Source organism: Nycticebus coucang, chromosome 16 (assembly GCF_027406575.1).
Source record: "Nycticebus coucang isolate mNycCou1 chromosome 16, mNycCou1.pri, whole genome shotgun sequence".
NCBI classification, from domain to species: Eukaryota; Metazoa; Chordata; class Mammalia; order Primates; family Lorisidae; genus Nycticebus; species Nycticebus coucang.
The window spans coordinates 68,840,137-68,865,167 of NC_069795.1; the positions used below are offsets into that span (position 1 = coordinate 68,840,137).

General features: G+C 40.2%; 1 protein-coding gene across 2 annotated transcripts; it reads left to right on the plus strand.

The window, feature by feature from the left end:
- The first annotated feature begins 91 nt into the window (after nt 1–91).
- POGLUT1 (protein O-glucosyltransferase 1) lies at nt 92–23,246 on the plus strand. 2 transcript variants are annotated; one of them, XM_053565501.1, is made up of 11 exons: nt 92–245; nt 923–1,013; nt 2,192–2,335; nt 6,499–6,634; nt 8,126–8,247; nt 12,980–13,039; nt 14,711–14,810; nt 18,228–18,286; nt 19,568–19,735; nt 20,388–20,444; nt 20,881–23,246. In XM_053565501.1, the coding sequence occupies exons 1-11, from the start codon at nt 152–154 to the stop codon at nt 21,035–21,037; spliced, it is 1,188 nt and encodes a 395-aa protein (XP_053421476.1). In that variant the 5' UTR covers nt 92–151; the 3' UTR covers nt 21,038–23,246. The 2 variants fall into 2 exon arrangements, with proteins under 2 accessions (XP_053421476.1, XP_053421477.1); XM_053565502.1 differs by lacking the exon at nt 19,568–19,735 and having other exon boundaries at nt 104–245.
- Nucleotides 23,247–25,031: the final 1,785 nt, after the last annotated feature.

A 25,031-nucleotide genomic window follows, 5' to 3' on the forward strand; every position in this document is an offset into this window, starting at 1 on the left:
CGGGGGCTGGAAGGGGGTGTGTTGGGGAACCTGCGGGGCCATCTTTGTGCGGGGCCCGCCACCCACGTGCTCCAGCGGCCCCCGCCATCTTTGTGCGGGGCGGCGCTTCTGCCGGCGTAGCGGCGGGGAATCCGCAGCGGGGCTGCTGGCAATGGAGTGGTGGGTCCGTTCGCCGCTTGGGCTCTGGCTGCTCTTGCTGCTCTTGCTGCTCCTGCCGCCAATGCAGGGCCGCCAGAAGGAGCCAGGTGGGTTCCAGACTGGGCCGATCCTGCCCCCGGGGCTCGGGTCTGGCCAGGTCCGGAGGCGCTCCCCGAGGATGCTGTGGCCGCTGCAGCGCGGAGCTGGGCAGAGGGCGTGGGCCGCCTTGGAGCGGAGGGTGAGGGTGTCTGGATCTCTGCTCCTGCCCAGAACCCTGGAGAGTAATCCGTCCTCTAGAATTAGGAATGCTGAGGAGGATAGGGAATTTCCCCGTTCACTCGCAGGCGGCGTTACCGGCGCTTGACTACTTTGTACCTCCCTTGAAACACACTTGGGCAAAGAGGCAAATTATATGTGTTCTTGCGTATGTCTGTATATATGTTGTCAGAAGAGATGAAGGGAGGATTAATGTCTGTAGCTTTTGGTTGACTCTTTATATGGGGCTCAATTTGATTAGCAGACGGCCAGAATCGCTGTCAGTTTATCCATAGCCGCCTTCTGGCTAGGCTTGGGTTGTTGACGGCCCATGTAGAGAAGCAAACGATGTGATCGCTGGAAAGTTACAAAAAAAAAAAAAAAAAATCCTTCCAAGTGTTTCGTTTCTACCAGTGAGATAGGAAGGGGATTTCTGAAAGTTTTGGTCTTTTGTTGGCTCTGTCTGCTTGTCGCTAGCAAGAATGCTCATGGGTATTTGGTTAACTTCCATTTACTTTACTTTTTCAAGGTTCAAAATGGAAAGTATTTATTGACCAAATTAACAGGTCTTTGGAGAATTATGAACCATGTTCAAGTCAAAACTGCAGCTGCTACCATGGGTGAGTTCTCTTCTTTGATGTGTCTTTGGGAGTTCACTTTTTCTTTTTTTTTTTTGCAGTTTTTGGCCTGGGCAGGGTTTGAACCCACCACCTCGGGTATATGGGACCAGTACCCAACTCCTTTGAGCCACAGGTGCCGCCCTGGGAGTTTACTTCTTGTCATAGGAAGTACCCTAACATCCGTGAGGGATTGCAGTGGTCAGAGAGCTAAACTGTTTTAGGAGCAAAAACGTGTGAAGTGGTTTTCCTACTTCTAGGGAATAAGAATGTTCTGGAATAGGAGAGGTTCAGGTGGTCTTGGCCTCACAGATGTGGGATTTAGTGCATGTGTTTGTCTGTTTCTCCTATTGGACTGAAAGATTTTTGAGGTCAGGGTCTATGTTTTATTTGCTGTTTTATCCAGGTGTTGGGCCTCATTAAATGCCCAATAAATATTATTGAAGGAATAAACCTATTTATCAATTGTGAGTTTCCTGTTGGTTATCTTTGAAGGATACACATCAAGGTTGAGATGTGGTATGGTAGAAAGACAACTTTGAAAGCAGACTTGGGTTTAGTCCCCTTAATTACCCCTGTAGCAAACCACTTAACTTCTCAGGTCTAAGATTCCTCCTCTGCTAAATAACAGGGTTCTTTTAAGCTGCGTACTTTTGTTACTCTGACTTCTCAAAACTTCATCTGATGGTAATGATACTGGTTGAAAACTTACTATGTACTCAACTTTAAAAGAGATGCAAAATAGTATCTATCCTTTTCTGACTACTGATGTCAGGCTGCCTGAGTATATGGGGGTGTGTGTAGGCCAGACAGACTAGAACAAATGAGTCAGACAGTGCAAGACTGTAAGGAATAAACTGTTCCTTCTCTGAGATTCAGAGAGAGGGATGTCAGTAGGACTGCAGTGAATGGGAGGATATGGGTAGTGAAGGAGGAATTTGGAACTGCCAAGGGAGGGGCAATCCGGATGGAGACATGGACCTACTTTTCTTGTTTTGTAGCTTTATTACATTTAATGTTTCACGTTACCAGTGGTGTTTCCGGGGAGAGTTGCTCATTCCTGCCCACTATTTTCGTCAGCTTACTCTATTCTCTAATACTAAACCTAAATGGACTTAGGAATTAAGTGGAACCGTACTACTCTCTTGGCCTGTTCCCTGAAGATTCCCATTGTTTTCCAGGGTCATAGAAGAGGATCTGACTCCCTTCCGAGGTGGTATCTCCAGGAAGATGATGGCAGAGGTAGTCAGACGGAAGTTAGGGACCCACTATCAGATCGTTAAGAACAGATTATACCGAGAAAATGACTGCATGTTCCCCTCGAGGTAAGAGTTATGAGGTAGACACATCTTCTGACTTCAGTGCGTACAGGCTTACTTGATACTGTTCTTAAAGAGAAGACAATTCGGGGGACTAACATGTGAATCCTTCCACATTAAAAGGGGACTACAAAATAGTGATCAGATACTCCTTGTCTGGGATTTTTTTTTTTTTTTTTTGCTAGCTCCTCTCCTAAAGCCTGTGTCCTTTCTCTTTGGGAAGCTTGGGCACATCACTGGCTGTACTAGCTGTGGCTCTAGCCCCTCTTCCTTCCCAGATAGCGTAGCAGGACACAGACTAATGAGTCCTAGCAGGGGTGAGCGAGCTGGGCTGAAGGAGGAGGAGAAGCAGAAGTATTTACTGAGTGTCTGCCAATGGCCAGAATTGTTTTAGATACTGTTTGAGGAGAAGTGGCACAGTCAAGAGCAGTGACTGGGGCTGCAGACTCCACTAGCAAGGACTTCAGGTGGGCGAGTTAAAGTGACATCCATGGGCTGAGGGTTGAGGGGGGCAGGCAGCGTCATGGACTGAGTCTGGAAGTTGGGTTTAGGCAGCATTACATACACCAAATGATATACCTTCTTTTTGGGAGTCTTTGTTTTTGTTTTGTTTTTGAGATAGTCTTGCTGTGTTGCTCAGCTGGAGTGCAGTGGGGTCATTGTAGCTCACCTAGCTACAGCAACCTCAAACTCTTAGGCTCTAATGATCCTCCTGCCTCAGCCTCCTGAGTAGCTGGGACTACAGTCAGGTCCTACCGTACCCGGCTCATTTTTCTGTTTTTTTGAAGAGATATGGCCTCTTGCTCAGGCTGGTCTCAAATCCCTGACCTCAAGGGATCTTACTGTCTCAGCCTCCCTTGAGTCTTTTTTTAAAAAAAACTGAAATCTTTATAAAATTAGAAGATACAAAACCCAGAGGGCATAATATTCCCTTTCCTACGATTCTCTTTCTAAATCCCTATTCTGTCATTAAACATAAAATAAATATGAAGTGTTTTTTTAAAAAGTGCATCTGTTTAGACAGAAAGATTTATATTAAATATTATTTGTCTTTACAATTTTATTATAAATTAGTACTTTCTGTCAAAAATATATAAAAACAGCAACCAAAAAGAAACATCACTTAATATCCCATAACTTTGAGGAAATTAATTATGTTTTAATTTTCAGCTGTTAGGGGGAAATAAGGTAGTAGTAGGTGAAATCCTTGAGGTATTTTAAACAGACATTTGTTTCATTATTTGAGATAATAATAGAGACTTTAAGTATAATTTATGAGCACAGGCTAGTTTCTAATTTCCTAATGAGAAATAAAATTAAAATGTAGACATCATTGGACTTTGAAAGCTTACCTAATGTTTAATAGTTTGCTGAAAGAGTCCCAGATGAAATGAAATGCTTTCAAAGTTTCTCTCCCCTTTTGAGACCACATCTCAAAAGACAGAATTATAAATTTCTTGTATGTCCTTCTAGAAATAATCTATGCATGTACAAACATCACGACTCATCAACAAATTAGAACATGCCATATATCTTGTGCTCTGCAGCTTACATTTCTTTTCCATATAATAGTAGATTTTGAAATTGCTCCCTAAGAGTACATAGAGAGCACTGTATTTTTTTCATGGCTGTATGTTAATCCATTGTGTGGAATTCTTGATGGGGGTGGACATTGCAGTTATTCCTCACCACACCCCTTTAAATTTTGGCTAATGTAAACAATGCTGTAGTGAACACCCTTGTACATATACCTTTCAACACTCATGTAAACAGGTATGTAGGCTAAACTTTTAAAACTAGAATAACTAGGTCAATTAATGTCTTTTTAAAATTCTGACAAATAGAAGCAAATTGAACTCCACCAAGATTGTGCCTCACTGCTACCACCCTTGTTCACATACCGTGAATGGTCCTCACACGCTTATCTACAATGTGCTTGTCAGACTTTTTGTTCTTTGCCAATCTGATAGGCAAAATTGGCATTTAGTTTCATTGACATTTCTTTATTGTTAATATAGTTGAGCATCTTTTCTTCATTTATGAACCACTGATATTCTTTGCAGTTCTCTCGCTCTATAAAAAACAGTATTAAAAAAAATAACAGTATTTTTTAATTAGTCATTTCCATGCTGCCAGAAAATTGTGATCAAGCCTTAGAATGCTACCCCTAAATGCAAATTAATACATTCCTTTTGGAAAGATGTATGGAGAACACTTAGAGATCTAAAAATAGATCTGCCATTCAATCCTATAATTCCTCTACTAGGCATATACCCAGAAGACCAAAAATCACACCATAACAAAGATACTTGTACCAGAATGTTCATTGCAGCCCTATTCATAATTGCTAAATCATGGAAAAAACCCAAGTGCCTGTCAATCCACGAATGGATTAATAAATTGTGGTATATGTACACCATGGAATATTACGCAGCCTTAAAGAAAGATTGAGACTTTACCTCTTTCATGTTTACGTGGATGGAGCTGGAACATATTCTTCTTGGTAAAGTATCTCAAGAATGGAAGAAAAAGTATCCAATGTACTCAGCCCTACTATGAAACTAATTTATGGCTTTCACATGAAAGCTATAACCCAGTTACAACCTAAGAATAGAGGGAAGGGGGAGAGGGAGGGGAGGGAGGTGGGAGGTGGGCGGAAGGAGGGTGATTGGTGGGATTACACCTACAGTGCATCTTACAAGGGTATATGTGAAACTTAGTAAATGTGGAATGCAAATGTCTTAGCACAATAACTAAGAAAATGCCAGGAAGGCTATGTTAACCAGTGTGATGAAAATGTGCCAAACAGTCTATGAAACTAGTGTATGGTGCCCCAAGATCGCATTAATGTACACAGCTGTGATTTAATAATAATAATAATAAAAAAGAATGCTACCCCTAGCATAGTGATGGTCAGGACCTCAAGGGTGAGGCAGAAATAAGCTATACTCTCAGCATATCTTTTCTTGCTTTTAAAAAATACTCTGAGGGTTCCCAGGAAGTCTAGTCAGAAAGCTATATTACAATATTTATGATCAATGTACTTAATGCTTTTTCCGGCTTGCAGAAATGATTTTGATATTGTTCAATATTCAGATTGAAGATAATGAAAGATTTTCTGTTTTTTCTCATAAATTATGAAACTTAATTAATGAGTTAATACATTAAAATAGTGTCTTTGTGGCTCGGCGCCCATAGCACAGGGTTATGGCGCTGGCTATGTGCACCGAGGGTGGCGAGTTTGAACCCAGCCAAGGCCAGCTGAACAACACTGACAACTGCAACAAAGAAATAGCCAGGCATGGGCGGCGCCTGTGGCTCAAGGAGTAGGGCGCTGGTCCCATATGCCAGAGGTGGCAGGTTCAAACCCGACCCTGGCCCAAAACTGCAAAAAATAAAAAAATAATAAAAAAAAAGAAATAGCCAGGCATTGTGGCGGGCACCTGTAGTCCCAGCTACTAGGGAGGCTGAGGCAAGAGAATTGCTTAAGCTCAAGAGTTTGAGGTTGCTGTGAACTGTGATGCCATGGCACTCTACGGAGGATAACATAGTGAGACTCTGTCTCCAGAATAAATAAATAAATAATAAATAAATGGTGCCTTTTCAAGAAGCAAAGCCAAAGGTACACAGTTAGAAAATAAGCTTTTCAACCTCCCATCAGAATTTCTACCTTGCTTATCAATCAAACTATCACATATAAGGGAAATAAGGAAACAGCTGGCCAGTGTGAGCAAGAGCGAGACCTCACTTTACTAAAAAAACAAAAACTGAGGCAAGAGGATCTTGTGAGCCCAGAAGTTTGAGGTTGCTGTGAGCTACGATTCCATGGCATTCTACTCAGAGTGACAAAGTTAGACTCTGTCTTAAAAAAAAAAAAAGCAAACAGCTGAAATGGAGGAGAAGTGGTAGGAGTAGCAATTATATTTCCTTCAAAGAAATGATTTAATTGGAAAATGTTATTAAGTATTATAAACTGGAGTAACTTAGCTAAGAAGGATAACTTGCCTGACTTAAAAAAGTGGAATAGTTGCTTTAGAAACATTGCTTTCAAGAGACTTTGCAGGAGACTGATGATCTGAACACTGGCTTGTCTAATTTTAAAGTGGGAATACTTGTCCTACAGCATACAGGCAATGCTTTGTTGAATTTTTGGTGTTTCCATTTGACAGGTGTAGTGGTGTTGAGCACTTTATTTTGGAAGTTATTGGGCACCTCCCTGACATGGAAATGGTAATCAATGTACGAGATTATCCTCAGGTTCCCAAATGGATGGAGCCTGCCATCCCAGTCTTCTCCTTCAGTAAGGTAAGTACGGGAACAGCCACATGAGGGAATGGAGGGAGGTCCTCTCAGGTAGAGGAGGAGGTCATTTGTCCTGTGGCACAGACTGATTGGTAATGGTGAGGATAAGCCTGAGGTCCAGTAATGGATCTGTGTCCCTGTTTGATTCACAGTGGTTGAGCAGTAAGACTGAGGAAACAGAGTTGAGAATCTATACATGAAGTGAGGGGGATTGCTTAAGAGTCTGTAGGGCTAGGGATGGAGGCTCGGGAATGAGAGGTCTATGGAACCTACAAGACATCGTAAATGGGGCTCATAGACCCTACAGAGCATGGGATACAGGGGTCCAGCAGGCTTATGGGCTTGGAATTAGAGAATACCTTTATTCTAAAAATGTTTGTTGAGCTTCTACAATGTCTATATCAGCCATAGTGCTAGTTATCATCTGTCTTCTCTGTCACCATATCCCCAGGGCCCAGCATGGCTTAGAGTGAGCCTGAAGGGACAGGATTACTTCAAGTGATTTGTGTCCAAGCAGTGCATTGAGAGGATAGGCCACTTATTGAGTACTTACTATGCACCAGACACTGTTCTAAGCTTTTTACATGTATTAAGTCATTTAATATTTAAAACAAGCCTATTGGATTGTATTACTGATATTATTATTTCCTCCATTATAATGATAAGGAAATTGAGGCATAGAAAGATTAAGTAAACTTGCCTGGAGTTGTACAGAGGTAAACATTCAAATTCACATGATGTGTCCCAAGAGTCCACACTCTTAACCATTGTGCTGTATTTCCTCGCTCTTCTCTCAAAAGCCCCTCTAAGACATAATCAAGAACTGGTAAGACAGTGTAAACTCCAAGAGTAATAACAGTTGAACAATAAAAGAGCTCCATGATTATTCAGAATTGGGTGTCTTATTTCCTTAAATTAAAAATCTTAGTAGTATGTATCCTTTACAAAAACACAATTTCAGGGAACTGAAAAAGTTGACCTTTAGCTGGGTGGGGTGGCTCACACCTATAATCCTAGCACTTAGGGAGGCCGAGGCAGGTGGATTGCCTGAGCTCACAGGTTTGAGACCAGTCTGAGCAAGAGGGAAACCCCATCTTTAAAAATAGCCAGGTGTTATGGTGGGTTCCTATAGTCCCAGCTACTGGGAAGGCTGAGGCAAGAGGACTGCTTGAGCCCAAGAGTTTGAGGTTGCTGTGAGCTATGATGCCATGGCACTCTACTAATTTTGGCCAAGTGAAACTCTGTCACAAAAAAAATGTTGACCTTTAATGTGTTAATAAATTCTAGAATTTAGTGAACCCAAGAATTTTAACCTATGGTCACTTTTGCCTTTTAATGTCTAGAATCTTGACTTTGCAAAGTAGGTAAAATATGTCTTTGGCAACGTGACATTAAAGCAAGGCCTTTGTCCAGATCCTGTGGCATGAATGCAGTTTGCTTCTTCTCACTCTGTTCCAAGACTGATTTAGAATGACCTTTATGTTTTTGTTGAAGACATCAGAGTACCATGATATCATGTATCCTGCTTGGACATTTTGGGAAGGGGGCCCTGCTGTTTGGCCAATTTATCCTACAGGTCTTGGACGGTGGGATCTTTTCAGAGACGATCTGGTAAGGTAGGTACTTTACAGAGGTCTTATGTTTTCCTCTTTGTGGGTTTTCTTGAAATTATCAGTAGAACATAACCAATTATTTACCTTAAAATGACTGACTTTCAAGTTAAAAACAAAATAACTGTTTGTGGTAAAAGTCATTTTTTATGTGTATGAAAATATTTATATATCCATAAAAAAGGGCAGAAGAATCTATCCTAAACCATCAACAAGGCCTGTGTGGGAGGGAGTTATAGAGCCTTTTGCTTTCTTTAAATTTTTCTGTACTTTTAAGATTTTTTAAGCGTTCTGTTTCTTTATTACAGAAAAAAAGAGTAAATTACTTTTGTAATAAGAAAAAAATGAATGACCATGTTGTGGGGGAGAACAGAAAATTACTTGGCAGAACATAAATATGTTTGCTAATTGAGGGCTGAGTACTTTAGGTGTGTATGAGGGGCATAAATGTCTCAAGTATCTCAAGTACAGGCTTATTCCAGATGCTCTTGGACTGATGTCTGAGACATGCCTTGGCCTGCTGACTGCATACTACTATCATTTCAGAATTTAGATTGTGTAGATCATTCAAACTTGTAGGTATTTCTTACTGAACTACATTTTACATTAATGATTCAAACAACTTTGGTGCTCACTTAGGGAACTTCTAGAAACACAGTCTATATATAGGTCCTCTCTCAGGTATAAGAAAAACTGTAATTAATTCAACCTTACTCCACAAATAGTTAATCATCTCTACTAATTGTGACTGAGGATTCAAAGGGGATTTAAAGAAGCTTCCCTTCCTGAGGAAACATAACCTCAGTCCTCAGTGAAGATTAGGGCCCTAATTAACACATGTATATGTAAAAATAAAAATAAATCAAATTAATTTTAAATACCACAGTAAATCAAATGTTCATAATTCAAAAAAAGAAAAAGATTAGAGCCCTTTGGTTAAAAACAAGAAGTCTCTCCTACAGCAGGTATAATTTTGAAATTAAAAACAACTTAGTCTCATAGTTCACAGAACTGGAACTGGAAATTATTTTTATCTAGTCCTTTATTTCAAGGATAAGGGAATGAATGCTTAGTGAGGTTAAGGGATTTGGTCATGGTTAGAGGCAAATCTGGGCCTGAAGTCCAGATTTCCAAGTATATTACCCTCTCTATTTTTGTAGTTAATATTATCTGTGTTCTCCTAACATTGAAACCATTGTTTCTTGCTTAGTTTTTGGTTTTGAACATGATTTTGGTGGTGGAGAGGGGAGGTTTGTCTTTAACCTGTTTTTCTCTTAGTTATTCTTGGCTTTGGCCTTGGTTTTCTAATCTTTTTTTCCCCTAGATACCCTTTTCACATTCTTCTTTCTTTTTGTAGCTCTTTTACAACCTGCCATACAGCTACTTTTTTTATTTTAATTTTAATTTTATTTCTTTTTGAGACAGAGTCTCACTTTTTCACCCTGGGTAAAGTGCCACAGCATCTTAGCTCACCGCAACCTCAAACTCTTGGGCTTAAGTGACTCTCTTGCCTCAGCCTCCCAGGTAGCTAGGACTACAGACACCCACCACACTGCCTGGCTATTTTAGAAATGAGGTCTTCCTCTGGCTCAGGCTGGTCTCAAACTCCTGACTTTGGACTGGGTGTGGGTCTTGCTCTTGCTCAGGTTGGTCTCGAACTCATGAGCTCAAGCAATCCACCTGCCTCAGCCTCCCAGAGTGCCAGCTTTACAGGCATGAGCCACCATGCCAGCTACTTTGCTTTCAAAATCTTTAAAGACATTTTTACTAATTATGAAACCTGTATGTACTCATAAAAATTTACAGAAAATGTACAACCCAGGGAACTTTTTCCCTTCACTTACTGAAGTAAGTTTCTAAGTAATTTTTCAATGTCAGCATATAAGAATTGACCTTGTTATTTTTAACAGTTGCATAGCATTCCACTATATGTATAATAACTTCATTATTTCCTTTGATGGACATTTAGGCTACATATGTTATATATATATATATAAATTGTTTTTTCTAGACTATATATTATATAGCATTTCCCCTGTCCAGTCCAGAATAACAGACTGCATTTAGTTGTCATGTCTCTTTGGTTTCCTTTAATCAAAAATAGCTCTTCTTTCTCTTTTGTGACATTAACTTTTTTTTTTTTTTTTACATTCCTTAGTTTTGCTTTGTCTGTTTCCTCACAGATTCAGTTTATGTATTGCAGGCCTAATTACTTACATAGTGATTTTGTGTCCATCTACCCCACATTAATGGTGTTCTGTAGTTCCTCTGTGTATTTTTTTTTTTGTTTTCTGTCTTATAAACTGATAAGCAGTCTTTGGGGAGACAAGATTGTGTCTTAAAATCTGATCTTATATGAACATTTTTTCCTTTTGATACCTTCCCCTTTTGTTCAACTGAATTTATTCACAGTTAGAGAATTGGAATTTCTTTTTTTTTGGCCCTCCATTCGGAATCTCTAGTGATGTGAATTCATCTTTTGCCTTAAAGCTTTATAACCTGCTTGTTTATCTATCTGCATCGATTGATGTCTGCCTGCCATTTTTCTGTCTTTTTTAAATAATCTTTTGGGCATTTGTCCTCATTTACTCTGTAGAAGAATTCAGTGTTCCTTGTAGATTTGAAGATGTCATTTTTTACTGTCAGAGACGCTTTTAAAAGGAGGCAGTATCAGGCTGTGGTAGTGGCCACTATTAGCATATGCCTGGAGAAAAAGTCCTAACATAGGTCTCTTGAGGAGTGGGTAGGTGGTAGGGAGAATGAAGCAGAGAGAAAACAGTTCAAGTCTGTGTATATTAAACACAGTTTTCCTGGGTTCCAAGGGAATGAAGAGAAGCGATTTTGAGTATAACCTGATACATATTTTGTTAGGTAGTTTGACGATATATATTAAAATTGAAAATGTACACTGTATATCCTTTGATCCAGCCATTCTACATGTAGAACATATCCTGAGATTTTAGACAATTATGCAAAGATATGCATACAAGGATGTTCTCTACTGTGTTTTTCTTAGACCAAAAAGATGGAAAGTACCTGAAGATCCATCAGTAAGGGATGAAATGAATTATGACATGACTGTAAAATGAAGTACTATGAGAAAATGGCAAAGCAAGGTAGAATGGGGTTTAAAAACTGGAATCTAGGTTAAAATCATGGCCTTTATTAACTGCGTGATTCTGGTCAAGTTGCTTACCTCTCACGGACCGCATCTGTAAAACGGGTAATAAAACTTACCACATGAGGTTGTGAAAATGATTTGATATATATAAAGCACTTAGAACAGTATCTGGAACCCAGTAAGGTGCTAATTGGTATTGGCTATTAGTATTATTTGTAATAAGTTTCCGAATAAGAATGTCACTTAACAACAATATGTATGTTAGAACTTCCTGTTAAATAGAGCAAGGTTTCTCAGTCTTGTTACTATTGACATGTTGGGCTGGATAATTCTTTGTTGTGGAGCCTGTTGTGGAGGATGTCCAGCATCTCTGGCCTCTATCCATTAAACACCAGTCACAATTCTCCAGTATTGACAATGAAAAATGTCTGTGAATACGACCAAATGTCACCTGGGTTAGGGGGAAGGGCAAAATTACCCCCAAATGAAAGCCACTAATAAGGAAAAATGATTAGAAGGAGTTTTCCACTAAAATCTTACATTGCTACCTGTGGATAGGGAGATTCCAGATGATTTTTTGCTTTTATCTTTATACTCTTCCATTAGAATTTTCTCTAATGAGCAAGTAACATTTTTCTCACCACAAACAAACAACCCCCCCACAAATCCAGTGCCGTAGTGTTTGTATTTTGGTAGGAGGAAGTATGGGGGGTGAAACAGGTAATTCCAGCCTTGGACTGGATAATCAGGTGAAGGTGATCCAGCAAGAAGGGCTGGACTAGAGAATGAGCCAAGGCAGAATCTGACGGCCTGGAGAACATTGAGTAATCTCTCAACGGGGTGAAAATGAGTACATGCACTCTTATGTATCTGAAAAGGACATATACTTTAAAAAGTTTATATCCTAAGTTTTTCCATTACTGTAATACAGCCCATCAATCCCTCATTAACTCCAGTTCAGCCTTCCCCTCCTTTTTCAGAAGAAGACGCTGCCCAGACTTCTGTGCAGGGAGGGTTCCTACGAAGAAAGTTAAGAATGATGCATCTGTGAGCTAGCAGTTTCAGCAAGGAAGGCTGGTCATGGTAATGTGTACTGAGACCTGAGTTTTAAGGATATAATCTTTACAGAACACCTAGTACAGTTTTAAGAATTCTAGGGTACTTGGCAAATATCAGACTAACTCTGATGATACCTCCTACCCATCAAAAACATGAAATCAGAGACTAATTGCCCTTTCATTCAATTTCTGGTATTTTTTGCAGTTGTCTTCATATATTAACTTTATCATTATTACTCTACTTAAAGTAGAGAGGAAAGCCTCATTGTGCCCAATTAAACAGCCCTAAACATGGCATTCAGAGTTTTGGGGGGCTTTTCTTTCAATGCTGTTAACTTATATTAATGGGGCAATAGATGTATAGATATAACTGTTTAGCACCTCCAGGGCAATAAAATGATAACAGTAGGGAATATAGTATTTTTTAGGGCTTTTTCCTTTGAGTAGCTTTGATCAGATGTATTTGAAAATATAAAGTTCTGAACTAATCTTCAGAAATGGTTAAAAACCCATCCTTATATAACTGAGAAAACAAACTAATCAAAATCTGTATTTTTAGGTCAGCAGCACAGTGGCCATGGAAAAAGAAAAATTCTACAGCATATTTTCGAGGATCAAGGTGAGTATATTTTCTGACATTTTATAAAGATATTCTTCTAAGTAATATACAAATAAGTGATCTTGAGGGTGTGATGAACTCTGTAGCTCAAAGAGAAAGCTAAGATAGCTAAGAAATAAATGTGGAATCCCAATTTTAGACTAGAGAATTCAGATTATTTGCCCAACTCTTAATTGTGTGGAAATTCAAAGAGTTAAAGGTCATCCATCTAGTCATTCAAAAGATATTTACACAGTACCATAAGTGTGTTGAGCATTGACTCAGAACAAGTTGTAGCATTAGGGAATAACTTAAACACATGAAATAAAAAATACATAATATAAAATATAATAATGTTGAACAGAACAGATGGTGTCTTCTTGTTTATAGTTTCTGAGGAATAGCTTATGATCATGCTATGGTCACTCTGCAGAGCAGAACTCATCACCAGGTCTCCTGACTGCCTTTTTCATCAGACCATGTGGCTGCCAGATAGTGGTTAAGAGCACAGACTGAGACAGGGTGAAAATGGAGAGGGAAGTGGGCAGGAAAGAGAGGTGGGAAATGGAAAAGATAGTAATATGGAGTTGTGTTGTTCAGCTCCATATTCTAAATGCTAAGAACATATAGTGCATATGTAGAAGGGATAGATAGAAAAGATCATGAGTAGCAGCGCCTGTAGCTCAGCGGGTAGGGCGCCGGCCACATACACCAAGGCTGGCAGGTTTGAACCTGGCCTGGGCCAGCTAAAGCAACAATGACAACTGCAACAAAAAAATAGCAGGGCGTTAAGGTGGGTGCCTATAGTCCCAACTACTTGGGAGGCTGAAGCAAGAGAATCATTTCAGCCCAAGACTTTGAGGTTGCTGTGAGCTGTGATGCCACAGCACTCTACTGAGGGGGACACAGTGAGACTATGTCTCAAAAAAAAAAAAGAAAAGGCCATGAGGGAGAAGGGTTTTGTTGTTTTTGCAGTCAGTCCTTGCCAGAGATTATACCCTCTATTTACCCCTCCTTTCTGCCTGGGTGGTGGACTTAGGATGCACATTAACAGCCACTGCTTGCTATTCCTTAGCAACTTCTCTGATTCTCACACTTGAGATTATAGAGTCCTAACTTGGAGCCTATATCTGGGCTTCCAGAGTTTTAGAACTTCCTTGAAATTATATGGGGATGTGTGCATTTTTCTGGGATGGGGGATTGGTCCATAGTTCTTACCAGATTCTCAAGGGATCCATGACCTCTCCCATATCAAGACCCTCTGTTACTTGGACCATGACAATTAGGGCTTTTTCCACATCTTTAGGTTTTTAAGCCCTTTCATTTTTGAGGTTGATTAAATATTATACAAAGCAGACACATCAAAGGCCACATAGCTATTTTGGTGAATACTGGTAATTTTAGAAGCTGCACGAATTTTCCTAAAAAGGAAATCACTCCTTGGAATACAGCTGCAGTGGCCAGAACAGCATACCTTACAAGATCAGATGCAGGCATCCCCATCTCTCGAGGTATGGTGAGACCAGCCCCCAAGTACCTAGATGCTGTAATACCCATTACCCAGGAACTTTTCCTGTGCTGTAACAGAACCAGTGAATTGTCCACCTGGGCAGATAGTCATTGCACTGTCTGGATTGGGGACAGTATTATGGTATAGGCCACAAAGCTTTATGTCACGTGTTTCTTCTACAGGACAAGTCCAGAACGAGATCCTCTCATTCTTCTCTCTCGCAAAAATCCAAAACTTGTTGATGCAGAATACACCAAAAACCAGGCCTGGAAGTCTATGAAAGTAAGTACTAATCATCAGGCTAGAACTATAGCAGTAAACTTTCTCACTCCAAAAGCATTGCCATATGGGTAGAATTTGAAGTTAGGTTTCCTCTCGGTAGCGAGATGAATATAGAGAAAGTTCCACAAATCAGAGTTAGCATACATGTAAATTCTTCTTATCAAACTCACATTGCTTTTCTGGGCCTATTATGACTAGTATATTATATTGCTTTGAAAGTTTAAACCAGAGGTCACAAACTTTTTTGTAAAGTGCTGGACAGTAAATATTTTAGGCTTTGCAGATCATAGGGTCTCTGTTATAGTTGTGGGGGGGGGGTTAGGGAGGTTTTGTTTGTATTCTTTTCTTTTGAGGAAGAATCTCATTGTTACCTGGCTAGAATGCAGTGGTGTCATCATAATTCAAAACAACCTCAAATTCCTGGGTTCAAGCGATCCTGCCTCAGCCTCCCGAGCACTTGAGACTTCAGGTGTGCATCACCACATCTGGCTAATTATTTTTTTATTATTATTTTTATTATTAAATCGTAGCTGTGTACATTTAATGTGATCATGGGGCACCATACATTGGTTTTACATCTGGATAATTTTATCTATTTTTAGTAGACATGGGTTCTTACTCTTGCTCAGGCTGGTCTCAAACTCCTGATCTTGGGGCTGGTGCGGTGGCTCACGCCTATAATCCTAGTACTCTAGGAGGCCATTGTGGGTGGACTGCTTGAACTTATGAGTTTTAGACCAACCTGAGCAAGAGCAAGACTCTATTTCTAAAAAAATAGCTGGGTGTTATGGCAGGTACCTGTAGTCCCAGCTACCTAGGAGGCCGAGGCAAGAGGATAGCTTGAGCCCAGGAGTTTGAGGTTGCTGTGAGCTGTGATGCTACAGCACTCTACCCAAGGTGACAAAGCGAGACTGTGTCTCACAAAAAAAAACAACTGTTGACCTCAAGTAATCTTCCTGCCTTAGCCTCCCAGAGTGCTTGGATTACATGTGTGAGCCATCATGCCCAGCCATAGTTGTTATGAAACTCTGTTAACATAGCATGAAAGCAGCTATAGCAATGTGTAAACAAAGGAGCGTGGCTGTGTTTCATTAAAATTTTTATTTATAGGCACTGAAATTGGAATTTCTTGTCATTTTCTCATGTCATAATATATTCTTTTGTTTTTTTTCCATTTGAAATGTAAAAATATTATTGGTCCATGGATTATACAAAAACAGGCCACAGGTCAGGTTGAACTTGTTGGCTATTGTTTTCTTTTTCGTTTTTTATTTTGAGACAGAGCCTCAAGCTTTTGCCCTGGGTAGAGTGCTGTGGCATCACCGCTCACAGCAACCTCAACCTCTTGGGCTCAAGTGATTTTCCTGCCTCCACCTCCCAAGTAGCTGGGACTATAGGCACCCACAATGCCCGGCTGTTTTTTGGTTGCAGCCATCATTGTTGTTTGGTGGGCCCAGGCTGGATTCAAACCCGCCAGCTCAGGTGTCTGTGGCTGGCGCCTTAGCCCCTTGAGCCACAGGGCGCTGAGCTGGCTATTGTTTTCTAATCCCTATTTTAAATCAGTGGTTCTCAACCTTCGCTGTACAGTATAACTAGAGAGCTTAAAGAAATGAATGAAATAAATCAGAATCTATGAAGATGGGGTTCAGGCATCTTCATTTGTTTAAAACTCTCCAAGTGATTGTGAGGGAAAGCCAGAAATTGGGATTTTTATTGTAGAGTCCATCTCTGTGCTCTTAACTCTGTGACTTCTTGCATTCATCAAAAAACTTAGGCTGGGTGTGGTGGTTCACGCCTGTAATCCCAGCACTCTGGGTGGCTGAGGCGGGTGGATTGCTTGAGCTCACGTTTGAGACCAGCCTGCATGAAATAGAGACCCCCCCATCTCTATTAAAAATAGAAAAACTGAGGCAAGAAGATGGCTTGAGCCCAAGAGTTGGAGGTTGCTGTGAGCTATGATGATGCCATGGCACTCTACCCAGGTCAATAGTTTGAGACTATGTCTAAAAAACAAAACAAAACAAAAAACTTAAAGCCCTAAATTTTCTTATCTGAAATTTTCATATGCCATATGAAGGTGCTATAAGAAAAAGCTTTAAATTGGCTCAGCGCCTATAGCTCAAGCAGCTAAGGCGCCAGCCACATACACCACAGCTGGTGGGTTCAAATCCAGCCCAGGCCTGCCAAACAACAATGACAACTACAACCAAAAAATAGCCAGTTGTTGTGGCGGGCACCTGTAATCCAGTCCCAGCTACTTGGGAGACCGAGGCAAGAGAATTGCTTAAGCCCAGGAGTTGGAGGTTGCTGTGAGCTGTGATGTAAGGGCACTCTACCCAGGGCAACAGCTTGAGGTTCTGTCTCAAAAAAAAAAAAAAAAGATAGCCGGGCGTTGTGGCGGGCACCTGTAGTCCCAGCTACTCGGGAGGCTGAGGCAAGAGAATCGCTTAAGCCCGGGAGTTGGAGGTTGCTGTGAGCTGTGTGAGGCCACGGCACTCTACCGAGGGCCATGAAGTGAGACTCTGTCTCTACAAAAAAAAAAAAAAAAGAAAAAGCTTTAAATTTCTTGGGAGAAAAGTAAATGTGAGATGCATGTATTTGAGGTGCATTATTTATACAGTTTCAGTCAAACAGGAGCAAATGAGTTTAAGAAACTGTTAAATAATAAAAATATTTTAAAAAGTATATTCGTTCAGCACACAAGTTGTCAGCGTCTACTGTAGGAGGCTGCAAAAGCAAAAAAGACTTACCTCCTCCTCAAGTTTACCGTCTGCTAAGGTGGATGTGATGTATATGAGAGACCCAAATTCAAATGCCCCACAAGCCAGCACAGGATATAAAGGAGCAAGAGGGAGCACTAACGGTTCCTGTTGACTGCTGCCAAGTGGGAAGGGAGCCCAGTTTGCCAGATCTTTCTTTTTTTATTTTTCTCCAAGGAAAGTTGGGAATCTGGAGTTTTACAAGAAATATCCTACCACCTATAGATGTTGGCAATGGTTTGAATATTTAAATACTTTGCATGTCTAACAAGATTTGTGTACATGGGGGCTACACCCTAAGCCCACCAGCCAACACTTGTGACTTCTGTGTGTGTAATTTACAGAGTGAAATGTGCTGCAGACTGTGACCTCTCAGTTCAAAGGCAACATGGTTTCAGATGAGCTTAAACTCTAAAATCACAGACCTGGGTTAAAACCCTAGCTCTTCTATTTAGGGCCATGTGAGGCTGAGAAAGTCTCTCAACTTCTTGATGTCCTACCCCCATCATTTGTGTAATGGGGACAATAACGTCTCCTGAGTTTGTTTGTTATAAGGCTTAAATGAGGTAATGTTGAAATGTCTAACCAAACTTGCTTCACAGCGGTCACCAATAAATTCTATTACTACTAATACTAGTAACTTCCATTTCACATAAAGGATACCTTGGGAAAGCCAGCTGCTAAGGATGTCCATCTTGTGGATCACTGCAAGTACAAGTAAGATTTCCAGGACTCCTGACTCTCTTAGTCTCCATATTGCTTTTGAAGCAGCTTTAACATGTAGGCCCAGGTGAAGTGTGGGAAAGTTATACTAATTCACCATGCACTGACCTGGGTTCTGTGGGGGCTTATAGAGACAAGTGGAATATGGTCCCTGCATCCAGAGAGTTGCCTACTAGTGATCACAGTTGGGATTGCCTCTCTACACCCTACCCACCTAGTAGTTGAAATTAGATTACATATGTCTCAGGTTAATAAATATTAGAATTAAATGCCAGGACCAGAAATTAGACAAGTAAAATCAGGCCTGGAGGAGCACAGTGGGAGATTCAGAGATGTGAATGCTGATGACACACAGTGGGAGCTAAGGGTTAAAGCAACTCTGGTTGGAGACAAGTGTGCGCGTTAAGAATTGCTAATTAAGAAAATGTTGTTCTTGGGCGGCGCCTGTGGCTCAGTTGGTAAGGCGCCGGCCCCATATACCGAGGGTGGCGGGTTCAAACCCAGCCCCGGCCAAACTGCAAACCAAAAAAAAAAATAGCCGGGCGTTGTGGCGGGCGCCTGTAGTTCCAGCTACTCGGGAGGCTGAGGCAAGAGAATCGGAGTTGGAGGTTGCTGTGAGCTGTGTGAGGCCACGGCACTCTACCGAGGGCCATAAAGTGAGACTCTGTCTCAAAAAAAAAAAAAAAAAAGAAAATGTTGTTCTTTTCTAAGATAGCATTTTTCTGGGGGCATTTCTTTTAAAATTGATTTGGTTTGCCTTGTTTTCCTCTCCAGATTCAAGATTTCCTGGAAACAGGGGATGTCTTTGACCAGATGGGGTACACTAGAGGAAAAACAAGGCTTTGGGAGTCTATAGATAGAGACTTTAGGCTTATACAAGCTTGTGAAATTTTTTGTTCCACTCCTGATTTTTGATGTATATCATTGAGCATTTCTGTATTGTCTCAAATCTACAAGAGGCTATCATTTCCTTCTGAGCTTTGCAACCTCCGTACCCAGCACCCTACTCCTGACCTTATCTAGCTCTGTCTACAGAAAGTATCCTCCTCTTTCCCTCACCTTGGCAGTCCTAGAACAACTAGTAGCCTCAACCCTGGAAAAACAAAGAGCTCATAGAAACCGCACAGGAACATGCTAATGTGTCCTTGAAAATTGAAATTGGAAGGAGAAGGGAGAGGAACCATAAAAAGAAATGGAGGAGGGAATAAAAGAAAAGGGTCATATTTGTAGCAGCAGGCATATAGTAGCAAATGTATTTTGCTCTTTTTTCCCTAGGTATTTGTTTAATTTTCGAGGTGTAGCTGCAAGTTTCCGGTTCAAACACCTCTTCCTGTGTGGATCCCTTGTTTTCCATGTTGGTGATGAGTGGCTAGAATTCTTCTATCCACAGCTGAAGCCATGGGTTCACTATATCCCAGTCAAAACAGATCTCTCCAATGTCCAGTAAGCAGCTGTCCCTGGATGCAGAGTTTCTAATGACCCTTGTAATCTGCCTTTTATGTCCAGCCGTTTAAGACATTTATTCCTGGTGAATTTTTCTTTTCTTTTATATATATATATATATAAAATTAAATCATAGCTGTGTACATTAATGCGATCATGGGGCACCATACACTGGTTTTATAGACCATTTGACATATTTTCATCACACTGGTTAACATACCCTTCCTGGCATTTTCTTAGTTACTGTGTTAAGACATTTATATTCTATTACTAAGTTTCACATGTACGCTTGTAAGATGCACCGTAGTTGTAATCCCACCAATCACCCTCCCTCTGTCCATCCTCCCCCCTCCCTCCCCTCCTGACGAGTTTTTCCATTGAAAGCATTTTGTTCCTTTTATTTATTTTGTATATATAGTATTGCTTTATTATCCAAGTATGCTATAAATGGCATTTAATTTGAAAAAGTGCTTTAATACTGATTTCAAATGAAACATTCAGAAACTATGACGTTAAAAAGTTATAGTCTTTGCTTTAAGGAAGTAATCCACCACCCATGTGTCTACAGATTAACCATAAACCTTAATCTATGGTCTTTTTGACTTAGTAGTAGTAAGTCTGGTCTAGAGTCTAATAATTCTTTTCATTTTAGAGAGCTGTTGCAATTTGTAAAAGCAAATGATGATGTAGCTCAAGAAATTGCTGAAAGGTAAGTTCTGTTCGTTTTCCCTTTTTCACTTTACTTTATCATCCCCATTATGCCCTAGCTAAAGTTATCTAAATATGGCTACTATGGTCATACTTATATTTCATTCTCAATATACAGTGATAACTCAAAATTAAAGCTATTCTGGGGAAAAAACAAACACATTCTCATATGCTCGAAGCTTTGTAGAAGTAGACTGAAATCTTTGAGTTAATTAAGTTCTGTTTATGAGCATTGGCTGTTTATGTGTTTATTTTTAAGGAAAATTAAGGAAAATTATGTTAAGGTCTATTGCCACATGCATGTATGTGGATATAATGGCTATAGGGGTTGGTTCTAGGATCAAATTTAATTAACGCATATAAAGTATACTCAAATGTAGGCTATTATTATTTCTGATTTCTGTACTTTAAAATATTCTTATTAATCTTGTCTCTAGGGGAAACCAGTTTATCATGAACCACCTACAGATGGATGACATCACCTGTTACTGGGAGAGCCTCTTAACTGAATACTCTAAATTCCTGTCCTATAACGTAACAAGAAGGAAAGGCTATGATCAGATTATTCCTAAAATTTTGAAAACTGAACTCTAGTAGTCATCATAGGACCATCGTTCTTGCTGTGGCAGTGATCTCAGATATTGTATCAGCATGGCATCTGTACCTTGAACACCTTTATTGAGCCAAATATCTGGTTTTCTTTATCATGCTGCACCCAGAGCAACCCTTAAGAAAGTTCCAAAATGTGTATAATACACAGATAGGAAGCTACTCAACTCTGGCTGAATAAGGACTAGAAATCATGAGATGTGGATTTTGGACCCAGTTCTACCTTTCATCTTCTTAGGACCAATCACAGCTTGTGCCTCAGATCATCCACTTGTGTATGTCCCATCACTGTGAAATTGACTTATATCCATGTGATGATGCCCTTTGTCCCATTATGTGGAGCAGAAAATTCATCATTTGGAACTAGTTCAACTCACTGCTACATCTCTGAAGTAATTCTAGGCTTGAACCCTGTTACTTTATTTTAACATAGGAAACCCTATGAAAAAATACTTGGGGATCATTCTGAAAGGTCTAAGGAAGCAGTAACTGTGCCACACAATAATAGAAAACTTCTCTTTTGTAAAAGCATAAACTCTTTGTTACTCAGGAGGTTTCTACTTAGAAAGGAACCAGTTGCATGAGTAATTACTGCAATTGGATTTCAAGTTCCCTTTTTGTGCCTTCATGCCCTTTTTATTATCTCTCTAAAGGAAAAAAAAAGACAAAAACCTCTTAATAAATGTAGGCAGTGGCCCTCTTTAACAGAACTGTGCATAGGATGGCCACTCTTCCTTGTCCTTTGCATACCCTTATCATTGTTCTTTCTTAAATTGGCCATAGCAGGGGCTTTCAGCACTCTCAATGTCGTGCAGGGACTGCAAGGAGTCTTTGTACATGAACACAGCATTCAGTTGGTAGCTTAGAGCATTCAACTTCAGTGCTTACTATGCACAAGTTATTTGTTTTAGTGCAAATCTACGTTTGAGTGTGTCCTTTGTCCATTTGGGTAGTAGTTTAATTGCTCAGGGTGCTCTCCCTATCATTCAACAATGAAGAAAAATGTTTATATTAAAACTGTGATATTAGAACCATCCTTCACCCGTAGGCCCAACCTTTCTACAGAGAAATCAGCTCTTTTCCTTTACACTTTAAAAACTGTTAGGTATTAATTGATTTTAAAATTAGTGTATGTAAGATTCAGTCATAGAAAATTAGAAATTTTATTCCATTTGTCAGAAATGGATTTGGCCTTTATAACTCCCTTCAACAAAATTTTAAGTCTAAGGATCTTCCTAGAGAAGTTGAACATCTCTAAGGAACAAGGCAGATGTTTAAAGTGGGATTTTTTTCTTTTTTTTTTTTTTTTTTGAGTACTAACAAATCACAGGGACTATGTCCTTAGGTATTATAAGTCAAGCAGTCCAGTTTTCTGAGTAGTACTATGCTTTTTCTTTCTCACTGTAAGACCCTATTCCCTCTGTATTTTAATTTTTCTCTCACTAAAATAGGAACAAAATTTGTTCTCCTTTGGATTAGGACCTGAAGCTTCATTTCCCTGGGAATGTTTTCCCATTTAGCTTCAAGTTGCAGCTCAAAGATCATCTTCTCTCTGAATTCTTTCATTTGGGGGGCAGTTAGAAGCTACCATAACTTTGCTCATACCTGTGTTACATGACCTCACTTTGCACTGTAGTTACATGACCATTTCTCCTACTGTTCTGTGAGCTTATTGATGGACAGCAATCATGTTTTACTAATTTTAACGTCGCCATTGTTCAGCACAATGCCTCACTGTGCCCCAAGTAGATGGGCTACTTAATAGTAAATTAAATACTGAGGAACTTGTAGGTGGGCAGGCGGGTAGATGGATGGATGGATGGAAACCGTTGGCTTAACTAGATCCTATTTACAGTTTTTCCAGCCATTGGTTCCAAGGCTGGAAAGACCTTAAGAATTGCATAAGTGTAAATCCTCACCTATCCTTTGAAGAGTCAATAGGGTTATCTTTATCTTTAAATACACCAAATGTTATTCAGATTTTATACTTGTTAACTGTTTACTTCAGCAGAGATGGCATGAGATTGGTGTGTTACAATATGTAAAATGTAATGTTTTTACAAATAATTTGTTTCCCCACAACTTTTGAAGATATTTGTTGTTAATACTAGCTCAGTCCCAAAGAGCTAAAGGTCATACTTCTCTTTAAGGAAAGATAATGATTTAGTTTATTTGAATGAAGTAGTATACTTGGCTAACAGGAATAATGCTTTTCCTTTCTTTATATTCTACTCTTTCAGGTCAGATTATTTTAATTATAGAGAAAAGAAACTCAACTGCTTCTATCTACTTTAAGGAAAGGAATTTATTAGAAGGATATGATGGCATCTCATGGAATCTAAAAAAGTTTCCTAGTGGTTGGAAGGGTAGAAACAAGGGTAACTCCAGGGATCTCAGCAAAAATTGTGACTGTTTCTAGACTGCTGCTGCTAGAAGTTCCATAGACTGCTAGGCTCTGTCTCTCAGCCCAAAATTCCCAAGAGAAAAAGATTAATGAGCTTATTTGTCAATTCAAAAAAGTTCACTGCACTTACCTTAGAATGACTACAAACAAAAGCACACACACACAAACCAATCTTTACAGGCATCTAAAGATGCCCTCTCTGAGGATAATCTTACTCCATCTAGAGGTAAAGTGTTGTGGGTGGAACAGAGGGTTATAAGTACAAATCACTCATACAATATTTATAAGATACTTCTTAATCCCAGCACTTGGGAGACCAAGATGGGTGGATTGTCTGAGCTTATGAGTTTGAGACCAGCCTGAGCAAGAGCTAGAGCCCATCTCTAAAAAATAGCCGGGTGTTGTAGCAGGCACCTGTAGTCCCAGCTATTTGGAAGGCTGAGGCAAGAGAAATGCTTAAGCCCAAGAGTTTGAGCTGTGAGCTGTGACGCCACGGCACACTACTGAGGGCACCTTCTTAAGGCTCTACTGTGCACAAGCAGTGGGATCTAAGAAAAAGTTTATAGAAAGGCTGCTTACCCTCAAGGGATTCTGCTACTGGGTTGCTGAAGCAAATAATATGAAAGGCCCCATAGGTAGGAGTTTCTTTTTTTTTTTTTTTGTAGAGACAGAGTCTCACCTTACCGCCTTCAGTAGAGTGCCATGATGTACACAGGACTCACAGCAACCTGTAGCTCTTGGGCTTCCGCGATTCTCCTGCCTCAGCCTCCCAAGCAGCTGGGATTACAGGCGCCCGCCACAACGCCCGGCTATTTTTTGGTTGCAGTTCAGCCGGGGCTGGGTTTGAACCTGCCACCCTCGGTATATGGGGCTGGCGCCTTACTCACTGAGCCACAGGCACAGGAACACTTTATTAACCTTAGAACAAATTTTTTTTTTTTTTCAGTTTTTGGCTGGGGCTGGGTTTGAACCCACCACCTCCAGTATATAGGGCTGGCGTCCTACTCCTTGAGCTACAGGCACCGCCTGGTAGGAGTTTCTTAAGACAGCCTGAATGCCAATTATTCATAAAAACAAAGTAGATTTGGAGTTAAGAGGAAGAAGAAATTTTCAACTGGGGCAGATGGGAAACTTTGTAGAGGTAAAAACTGATTTACACTTCAGAGGATGAGTAAATGAAGTGATCCTTGGAGTCTCAAAATTCATTCTACCTGTGGAAATGGTTTATGTCCAACATAATACAATGCAGAATATGTAGCAAGGGTGTAGTACTCGATGAACCTGGCAGGGAAAGTACAGTTCACCAAGTACTGTGCTGTTGGATTCTACAAGCAGAACTCAGCAACAAAAGCTGAGAGTGGGAAGGGTGCTTCCACATACAGGGAGGTGACTATACTGAAACCCTTCCCTGATGTAGTTACTCTGCTGGCAAAAAAGCTTTCTGGGGAAAGAGTGGTCCAACTAAATACTCTTTAACACCTTTGGCTTAAAATAGAGTTGTTCTGAGGCCCTTCAAAAAGAGCAGACCACAGAGGAAAAGAATTTCCCTAGTGGTAAAAGAAGGTAAACTGAGGG